The sequence below is a fragment of the Tachysurus vachellii genome, chromosome 2 (assembly GCF_030014155.1).
Source record: "Tachysurus vachellii isolate PV-2020 chromosome 2, HZAU_Pvac_v1, whole genome shotgun sequence".
NCBI classification, from domain to species: domain Eukaryota; kingdom Metazoa; phylum Chordata; class Actinopteri; order Siluriformes; family Bagridae; genus Tachysurus; species Tachysurus vachellii.
The window spans coordinates 25,498,493-25,509,073 of record NC_083461.1 but is presented as its reverse complement, the minus strand read 5'-3'; the positions used below and the strand labels follow the sequence as shown (position 1 = coordinate 25,509,073).

Below are 10,581 nucleotides of genomic sequence, written 5' to 3'. Positions count from 1 at the left end.
AAAAATAAAAAGCTTTAACAGTCTTCCATGTGCTACAGTATGTGCACTCTACACCGAAGCCCTGATTTACTAAAACCCCCCCAAAAAACGACACATTTGAAAGATGTTCAAGCTGATTTAATTAGATTGCATATTTCATATGAGCCAAATAGCATGAAATGTCTGGTTTTGCTTTTTGGCCTTAATTAATATGCGATTTGGGGTATTTCTGCTAAAAAAAAAACTCAAAACGTAGAGTGGAATTTATGCAAATGCTTATAAATTCATGGATTACACCTAAATGTGTGCAATTTAGTATGACAGAAGAGAGGTATTATGTTTGCAGAGACTCTTCTGGTTGAAGACAAATTACACAATACACAATTAAAATGATGGCTTGTAAAGTAACTGCAGAAAAGTTTCTTCTCTTGATTTAAATGAAGACTGAGAAAAGGATTTTCAGAACCTGGATATTATAAATAGAACTTTTTTGCATTGATGTTTTTCAACAAATCTGAGACTTTAATCTATGTTAAACTGGACATGCAATTGTGTTGCGTTTTAACTCCATTCTTCAGAGAACGTGTGAGAAATCTTGCCACATCTTGCAAGAACAAAGAGCACATAGAAAACACCGATGTACATTTTATAAATATTCATTGTAACAATGCAACAAACCTTTTCTGTGCACAATTCATTCCGGTGCACAAGTAAATCAGAGTGTGTTATTTGTGATCTTCGACATTCAGGGCCTGTGTATGTTTACACCATGTTCATTAGGGATGCATTACATAGATAAAAGTGTAGACGTCTTCAACTTATAAAATGGTTTATTTCTTATTAAAAATGTTACATAGCAACCTTGAGTGCTACTCCAAACAGCTGGAGTAAATACATTTCTTGAACTTTTAAGTTTAATTTCCGCTACTAATACAGAAAGAAACAAAAATCCTACGAAGATTGTGTCACTTTAAATTGTATTTGTACGTTTTCAAAATTCTCTGTGCAAAGAAATTGTAACCTTTTTTAAATGAAACCTTTTGGTGGTGATCAATGCCATAACACATAAGCTAATTTTGACATCCGCCGCTATAACATCTTTCAGCAGAGGCCTTTTGTGTGTGCTTCAGTAAGTGCTCCCAAGTTCCCCACACCACCCCCACATCCCCGAGTGTAGCCTGGTATATCTCTGGTAAAACTCTTAAAAAGAACTGCTCTGAGTAAACTGTGATCACAAGTGTGTGTCTGCAAAGACAAAAGCCACTTTCTGATAGCAAAGTAGTCCTGAAGCTTCATCCCATCTTGAGCAAAGTGATCTGATCCCAGTATAGAACTTGTAGTTCAGCACAGTCAGACAATTACGTAGCCAGTGAATATAATACAAAGTGTTTTCAGTTAGCTAAGGTTATGTACAAGCACCTCGGTCCTACATTTTACAAACACATTCCACTTTGCCCTGGCATATGGGTGAGAACTTTGCTAAATGTGAGAAGAACTCAAGGGGATGCCAGCAGATGGGCGGTCAGAAAAGCGTGTGAGACCTAAATCACATTTTATTGTCAAAGGTTAAGATTCTTTCAAGGAAAGCTTCGTTAGTTTTATTTACATGTAGCTGGATAATACAACCAACTGCAATGTTCAAATCTCTTGTGGTTCTTGTAAATGGAGAAATACTTAGATCTTAGTAGTTTAACCCCTGCAGGCTTGAAACACTAAGCTACCACACAGATACATAAAAAAAGATGCACAGTAAGGATTAATATGCAAACATACAATAGTTCACCAGGCAGCTTCTCCTGTAAATTTTGTCATCAATAGTGTTTCACATCAGAGTTCTACAGATTGATTGAAACAGCATTACTGTGATTGCACTGATTTGTCACTTGTTTAGATGCACTGGACCCTCGGATCTTCAGTGAGAGTTCCTGCTCTTCCATTGGGACATACTCTTGCCAAAGCAACATTATTCAAACTAGACAACTGATACCTGCAAACAGCACTCTGAGAACAAGACACAATCAGCTCAGCTGGCCCATGTTCAAAGAAATGTGCAAATCATAAACTTGAGTGGCAAAAGGACAAATAACAGAAACACTGCTCCTAAAATAAAAGCATCTAATGCCGCTAGCTGTGTAGTCGATGGCATAGCCATGCTTATTGGGAGTAGGGACATTTGGGTTTGAGTCAGGAGTGTGGGCAAGGCCACTCCAGCTAGCGGAATGTCTGGTTCATTCTAAGAGAGTTTGGTGCTAGGATGAACTGAGGAAAGCTGTGGGGTACTGAAAGCTGGCTGGGGATTGAGGGCTGTCATGGGGTAAAGGCCATGATGGAGAATATCTCCATATGAAGTCCCCATCGGGTGCCGGTACAGGTGGGCTGGATTGGCCGCCTGGGCCAAGAACTGTCTTTGCATCATTATGGAATGGATTGCGAACTGGGGCATGAGTGGCGAAATGACAGCCTGGTTCTTCAAGTACTGCAGTGGATGCGAATAACCAGGAGGGGCATGAGGGCCCAGGCTGTCACACATGTCCTGAACCTGAGATACAAATGTCCCAGGATATAATCCTGGGAAGATTGCGGAGTGCATTGGAAACTTGTGTCCCTCGGCAGCGTAGTTGTTGATGTGCACCGCGTGCGCCGGCTCAGCCGGCTTCATGGGTTCACTGTCAGGCTCTGGGGTCCGCACTTTTACCTGGACATCTCTAGGTGTGGAGCAGTGCATTGGGGTCACAGCCCGAATCTTCTTCTCTGTGGGTCCATTCTCCAACTCCTCTAGATTCCGTTTAAGTGGCCGTGCTGCACCAACATTTTGTGGGCTACTTTTGGTTCCTAGTATAGGCCGTGCCAGTTCATCTATCTTGTAGCTAATAGTCTCTTCCCCACGGCCACTGTGTGCTTTAAGCAGAGGTTCAACCACCTTTTTTGGAGTAGACACAGTCATAGGAGGAACTCGACAGGCTCTGGGGTGATAGTCCAGGCTTGAACTTTGACTGCTACCTGCCTGAAAAAGAGGAGTGTTTTTAATGTCCTGCTGCATCATGGAATGTGAAAGGTTGCACAGAGATGAGGTGGAGTGGTGCAGTTTGTGTGAAGAGGGTTTTGGGAGGCTCAGATCTGTCGGTTGCTCCTCTGGCACCTTTTCACTAGGAGGGCCTTTTTCTTTCTGATTCAGACGAGGTGAGTAAGTCAGACTGTCAGGATGCTGACTCTGAGGGAAACTATGTGCAGTTTCACAGTCCCGTGGGTATACCTCTCTATTTAGGTATTTGCTTAGCTGTTCCTTGCTTAGATGGTGCTCTGTCTGTCGGTAGAGGCTGTGCAGGTGAGGCGAGGAGCAGAAATCACCCAGAAAACTTGGTACCTGCCCAGGGCGAGGTACCTCACCGGATTTCTCCACACTGGAATGAAGACTGGTTCTTACAATGAAAGACTCTCCTGTAGGGCTTGACTGTGGCTGGTGTAGTGTCTGATGCTGGGGTTGTTCAGAAGAGTATATCTCCCTCTCACCACCTACCTCTCTATGTGAGGTTTCAGTAGCAGGTCTTCTGTCCTCACTACTTCGAAGCTTGAAACTCTGAGCATGCTGTATGACAGACGGACGCTTAATCACGACACTTGCCTCACCTGTAGAGGAAGGGACCTGGGCGCCTGGTTGCTCAGAAGCTGTTTCTTCTGTACTATTGCTTGATGCCTGTTTGTTGACTAATGGGGGAGGTGGACCATAGGGGTAAGTGTTGGTCAAGCTTGTGCCACTCACCTGTGACAGCATCTTCTTCTTAGCAAGGGGGGACATGATACCAGGGTTGACTCTAGGATACAAAAGTGGATTGTAGCAGAAGCTCTCCTCCTTGGTGGGGAGTTCAGCCCTCTCTGTTGGGATCTCTGGTACTGAGAGGGGGTGCAGAGATCTTTGCTTTAAGGTGGGTAGCACCATCCCTACATGGTTTTGGCTGTCTTTTACACCAGCCTGTTCTGTTTTTCCCAGGGTGTATGGAGGTGCTTTATATTCTGCTGTCCCATGCTGCCATTGGTCCTGTGTGTAACAGTTTGGAAGAGGGTGGGAGTGCCGTAGTGGCATGGATGCTTCAATGGGAAAAACCTCAGAATCCTCAGATTTGAGTGGCATGCCATCCTGTGGAAGTGATGCATGTTTGATTGCTTCATGTGGGCCACCATCCCAGGATTTCTTGAGCACTGGTTTCTTCTCCTCCTCCTTGAGGACCAGCTGCACATCCGCATCCTCCGTGGACGGACTCCTTGCCTCACCATCAATCTGGGCTGAAACCTGGAACTGATGTGCCTCTGGCTTCACAATCACATCTTCCTGGAGCTGCTCCTTGTCCTTTATGTCCTCTGCAACCTGTAGGCACAAATATGGATGAAGACAAAGAGACAGTTAGCACTTATCTGGGCACAACCATAGCAAACACTCCAGCTACACTGTGCATGTATGTAAAAGCGACCTGCAGAATCTTTTAAACAATCTCTTGGAAGATGCCCTTCAGGAAAAAATGAATTAAGCACATTTGGTTTCGAGTGCAGTACCACAGATAATGCAGCATGTTACAAATGGACAGCATCACAGCCCTTGCAACAACACGAGTTGTATTAATTATTAAAAGCTTAGGTGATGGTCTAATATAATCTACAACATAACCCAGGCTTAATAAGATTGACAACGTTATACTATCCCCTTAAAATCCCCCCTTCGGGGGACATAACATATATGCTGCTGACTTTCAAAAAATTCTAGTGTCAGAGTTATAATTTCAGCTGTGTTCCCAAGACTAACATTTCTATAAGAGCACACTTCTATTCATCTCCAGTGTCAGTGGGGAAAAGTCATAAATGCTTGACCTCAGTCAGGTGAAATGCTGCCTCATCTATTCACCTTACACAGCCTTGTTAAAACTGTAGGCTTTTATGAAGGAAAAAAAAAACGACACCAAGTTGAACCGTTCCAGATCTTTTTCACCTTATTGTGATTATAGCAACCAACAATGATCAAGTGAAAACTAATAGAAAGGCTTTAGGGAAAAAAGTAAAAAAAAAAAAAAAAAAAAAAAAAAAAAAAAAAAAAAAAAATAATTAATAAACACTTTTTCTTGTAAAGCATAATCAGCAATTTCTGAAACACTTGCCACAGTCACTGAGATCATATTTTCCCTGTTCTGATGTTTTATGTGAACATGTAACTGCATGATTCTATGCGCTGACACATGATTAAAACATTCCACAAATGTGCAGGTATACTGGTTTTCCTAATAAACTGGATGGTTTTGTGTGTATTGTACATTGTAATGCTGAGAAACCCTGACCTGCAGGATCATTGAGTCTATTGCCCTGGAGGCAATGTTCTGACATGCACTTAATACAATGTCGAATGGCGGTCTTAAGAGGCTAGCGACTAGCAGCCAAGATTACACAGTCCTAATGTGGTGTGATGCCTTTTAGCAGAGTACGTTTCAATCAAAAGCCCTGATCGTCTTTGATGATGGAGGAAGAATTAACAGACAGCGTTCTGATTCTTACCCTAGCAGCAAAGCCTATATTTGTATTCAAATGGCATTTGAGCCAAGAGACAAATCCCGGCATCTGCCCCTCAGAATTTCTGCTACATATTAGATGTGTAACTTTGGTTGAAATATTAATTTTTCCCCCCATCTCCAGCCTTCTGCGCTGGCTCTGCCTCAAACACGGAATTCCATTTCATCTTCTCGCTTGTACAATGCACAATCAATTATCTGTGGAGGGCTTTTAAATTACACAACATTCCAGACAGATGAGCTAGGCATGCCACTGGAAAAGCAGTCAGCCCCTACAACAGCTCTCTTTGTTTCCACACCACAGCCGATTACTCATTTCATGCACAGCAGAAATGAATATGTGCCGTGTAGCAGCTCTGAAATGTGTCGGAATATGACACTTCAAGAGAAAAATTCAAACAGCTCTTTCATCCTCTCTGTAATCATTTTGTTATCTGTGTGAAAATAGCAACACAATTTTTATTCCCCTTACAGAGTGTCTCTCACTCCCACTTTTTTCTTTCTTTTTTCATTTAGCAGGCATTTGCAAATCACCATGGATTTATTGGTTTTCAGGGATAATATAAGCCTGCAGTTTATACAAGAACTTAAATATGGCATCAATTGACTTTTAGAGAAGCGGCCAATCAGATCTGCTGGCAGGAATTTCCCAGTCCAGCCCCCCTTTAGTGTCGCTCTCAGCACAATAGGTCTTGTCAATAACAGCATTATGGACATGATCTTTTCTCCTTCACTTGATTTGTGAGTCTGAGGGTAGGCGAGAGAGAAAGCCCAGTGTTCTCCAGACAAGCACACGTTCACAAAAAGAATATAACTGAATCAGGCAAAGCATAAAAATTGGTCTGGAATCATTGAGGCAGGAAAAATACCATTTTGATTTACCGTGCTGTACTGTAGCAAGGCGTTCAATGTCTCCAAATCAGCTTAAATAATGATGTTAAAACCAGATGCTCATGACAGAGCGATTCTTACAGGCATTTGACAATTTATTTGTTAAGGACCCAAAAGGCAGGCTGCCAGAAGTGCCTGGTCATGTTTTTTCCCCCATTTGTTTTGCCATGTTGTATAAAGGAAAGTGTTGCTCTTGAGAAGCTCTGGGTTCAGTGAAAGAATCGGAGACTGACCGGCTCGGGGACTTTCGCCGAGGCGTCCTTTTCATTCCAGCCCTTTGGATTTTGTTCGTCTTTGTTGCGCTTTGTGGATGGCACCTTTGACTTGGTGCCCCCTTCCTGGGTGCTGGCCTCTTGCTTTCGGGGCTTGATGGGGGGTAGTGGCTTGTCTTCCTCTCCTTTCGTATATCTCTCATAGGGCAAGATTAGCCTGCAGAGAAGAAAGGTGACAGATCAGTGCTCCGGTCTAACTATCCCACAGACAACTTTGCATTCTTTCCTTCTCCGTTTCTTTTACTACATTAAACAGTCCAATTTTTTCTACAGTGGGAATAATTAGAACAACATTTAGAAGCTGATTTAGTCAAATCTTAAATAACACACATTAAATTGTTGTGTAAATGAATAAATAAGACCTACATAATATGGGTGACTTACAAACAGTAACTGTGTTAATTACATCATGTACAAAGTAGAGACAAAAACAAAATGTAAATGATGTTGCTCTATGTGACTTTTGTTCATATACATACAGTACGTACATGAGCATAACTTCAGCAGTCAGAGTCAGAGAGTCATTCGGATAGAGAGTTTATCTCCATATAGTACATCTGAGCAATATACTTTAGTCTGAATGCTGTTGGTTTTAAAGGTGCAAACTTGTGGTTCAAAAATAACACAAAAGCAAAAAAAAACCTTCAGACTAGAGCATTCATAGTCATAACAAAGTCTGAGGTTTACAAACTTGCTTAATACTAAAACCTTCAGCAAATATAAACCCTGCTCTTCAGTCAGGTTAACTTTCACTATTAGTAACTAATAGCAGTGACCACTCTGTAATCTGCACTAGGTGGTAGACGTGTGTGTGTATGTGTGTGTGTGTGTGTGTGTGTGTGTGTGTGTGTGTGTGTGTGCGTGTGTGTACATCTCCTGCAGACCGCATTATTTGTCATTTATATTTGTTTGTTTCTTTACTTTTAAAGGCTTTTATCTTTTTAGTTCTTTCCTCATGTCCATATAAATTATGATGGAAGGATTCACAGAGTAAGAATTTCTCTTTATGGTGCAGATATATGACAATAAAGCCTTTATATATGCCAGTAAACTCTCTCATATTCATTATCGAGTAAATATACAAAACCAAAAATGTGGTAGTTTGCTCATCTGAATGGATTTGGTGTAGATGCTGTGTGTTAGCTAATAATTAAAAAAACAATCCTTTGCACACTTCCCAATTAGCATATGAGGTTGTTGAAATTTGAGCATACTGTGCTGATATTGGCTAGATATGTGTGTGTGTGTGTGTGTGTGTGTTTGCTTTATCTGAGCTCTTTTTAGATTCCTACAAATAAAGCATGTGAGGCCAAATGGGAGATAACACACGCAATGCTAATTAAAAGCTTTTTGGTTGCAGCTAAACCCAAACAGACACAATAGAAGCGTGACTTGTGCTGATGAAGAAGCTTGATAAAGTGTCTGGTAATTGGATGTGGTGATGTACAGTACAGTGGTGCAATCGACCACTCTGCTCATCTGGTTTAAAGTTTTTATTATCTGGTTTAATAAAAGCTGGTCAGGAGCACGCAGATATCCACCGGTAATTAAAATACACTTAACATGTCATCAGGTAGGAACGCAACAGAACCAAAGATGCACTAAATATGTGAGCGCTCTCTGTCGCCGATATTGTATCTTTTCTTCCTCTGACTTCTGCGATCGCTTGCCCATTCCCTTCATCTTATTTCTTTTCGCTGTTTTATGAAAGGTTCCTCCAGAGGAATTTGTTTCCTCTATTTTGCTCGGCCGGGTGTTTACTCAACAGGCCTCTCGGAGCTGGAGCAGGGCCATACTGAGCATGCTCAGGCAGGGTCTGTATAGGGGAGGCATGTAGAAGAACTATGCTGGCTGGGGGTTTGGCTGCAGGCCAGCAGCAGAGCTAAGCAGCAGCCCAGAGGGAACATTAATCTTCAGATCCCATTACCAAAAGAGTTTAAACATGTTACAGCTGCTAAAACTGGAAAACGGCTCGCTCCACGTGGTCAAATCAAAATAGCGAGCAGCTGCCAAATACCTGATTCCCACTGTAATGTTTCAGTTCATGTTTATATAATAAGGGTATAATAATGCACACAATGAATTATCTTGTTTGCAGCTAATCCTCTGAAATCATCTGTACCCCCTCCCATGCCCCCGGCTCCCTGTGCACGCTCTCCGAGCCATAAGCAGGTCTCATGATGGCCCATTTTAGTTTGTGTAAAACGGCTAAAATTAGGCTTGTGTTGACTGTATAATTCCCCAGTTTTAAGGGTCCAGAGAATAATTGATATCAGACGTCTCTGTTTCACTTGTGTATTTATATATGGGCACTTTTTTTTATGTTCGACTGTTGAGATAAGAATGAAAATGTCCCTGCTGTGAAGTTAGGGAATGAATTCCGAATAAATTTGCTCACCACCAATCTTCCACTTGGCCATATACGGCTTCTCTGAGTAACAGTTCCCTTCCTTTATCATGTTACTAAAAATAAACATGAAAGAAGATCTTTCACTTGAAAGTTAGACCGTGGCATGTTTGCTTTAATGAAAGAAAAATGTTTTTAAGATGCTGACATTTTTCAATCTTTAAAATATTCTTGTTTTGCAAGAAAGACAGCTACATGTGATGCAGGTATTAACTTGTAAAAAAACAGGAAATCTACATGTAAATCATCCTTTATAAAAACGAGGGAGCGAGAGAAGAAAAGTGAAGGAGGAAAAGAAAGAAGCCGCAAGGTAAATGGTTCAAAACAACAGAAATGAGCAATGACCTTTATTGTAGATTATAATAAATGATAAATAATTGGTTGCTTTTCAGAAAAAGGCACATAGCAGGCTGCAGGAATCCATTTCACTGAGGAAATAATGGTTCTAATGTGAGACAACAAATATCTTGGAAAGAAAAAGTAGCCTGAGCAACAGGTCTTCATCCTCCTACTCCTCCCCATGCTTTCAACAAGCTCCACCAGACCCAGAATGACTGATTACATCTCCGAGCATGAGCTTAACCTAATAGTGGTGCCAGGGCCCGCTAGCAGTGTTTGGACAGGGGAGGACATGCTGAGTGAGAGTTTTACATCAGCCTATGCTTGTCAGTCCATTACAGTCGGGCGTGCTACTTCAGTAAAAGCCCTGTGATGCTGCACGACCCCTTTCTGTGTCGAAATAGACCCTTGAGATTTCCTTTACTTTCCCCTGCTTCTATAATCAGACTTTTTTGCTAGAAATGAACATGACAGCTGAAGAATTCTTAGTGTAGTGAAGGGCACGGTTTTAATAAAAACATTAACAGAAGATGAAGGTCTGCTGCAGCGAAACGGAGAAACCATCTGCAATCACACTGCGCTAAGTTATTTTAGGTCCTACATTTTGGACCCTCCTTCTGGCCGGGTTCATCTCCTGGCCAGATGAACATGCCGAGCTGCTGCAGACTCAGGTGTTCCTACAACCTGGGCCAAGCAGCCGCTCATGTGCTATGCTGCTTGTTTAAATGAGACAGCCTTTGTAATGTAGCCCAGCTTATCTGGCTTCCTCAATCTCCTCCTTTGTGAAGAGAATGCACTCAGGTTTAAGAGGTGAAGGACAGCAATGTTTTTGTTTGGCAATCGAGTAAGCGCTGATTAAATAGGGCTTTAATAAGGTCAGCCTGAGCAATGCCGTGTGGTCACTAATGAACATCAGGCAGTAACAATGCAGCAGACATGTTCATATAAATCATGTGTTCCTTCACTTGGCTAAATGTATGAGTACGACCATACGGACATCATCTCATCTGAACCTATATCACCTTATTCCATATCTAAATTCTCATTCTTCTCTCGAGCTCAGAGACTATTTACTAGGCAGTGAAAGCGCCCACAAGGGGAAATAAATCAGCATGACCAGAAGAGCAATTCGAGTCTATGTATG

At 41.8% G+C, this 10,581-nt stretch overlaps 1 protein-coding gene across 1 annotated transcript in view; it reads right to left on the bottom strand.

Annotated features, from left to right (window-relative positions):
• Positions 1–791: 791 nt before the first annotated feature.
• Positions 792–10,581, bottom strand: part of arid5b (AT-rich interaction domain 5B) — an 83,245-nt gene continuing 73,455 nt past the window's right edge. The window contains exons 9-10 of the mRNA XM_060864003.1: positions 6,653–6,848; positions 792–4,342 (exon numbers count right to left, since the gene is read on the bottom strand). Of these exons, the coding sequence (XP_060719986.1) occupies positions 2,213–4,342; positions 6,653–6,848 (2,326 nt within the window). The 3' untranslated portion in view covers positions 792–2,212. The remainder of the gene's footprint in view (positions 4,343–6,652; positions 6,849–10,581) is intronic.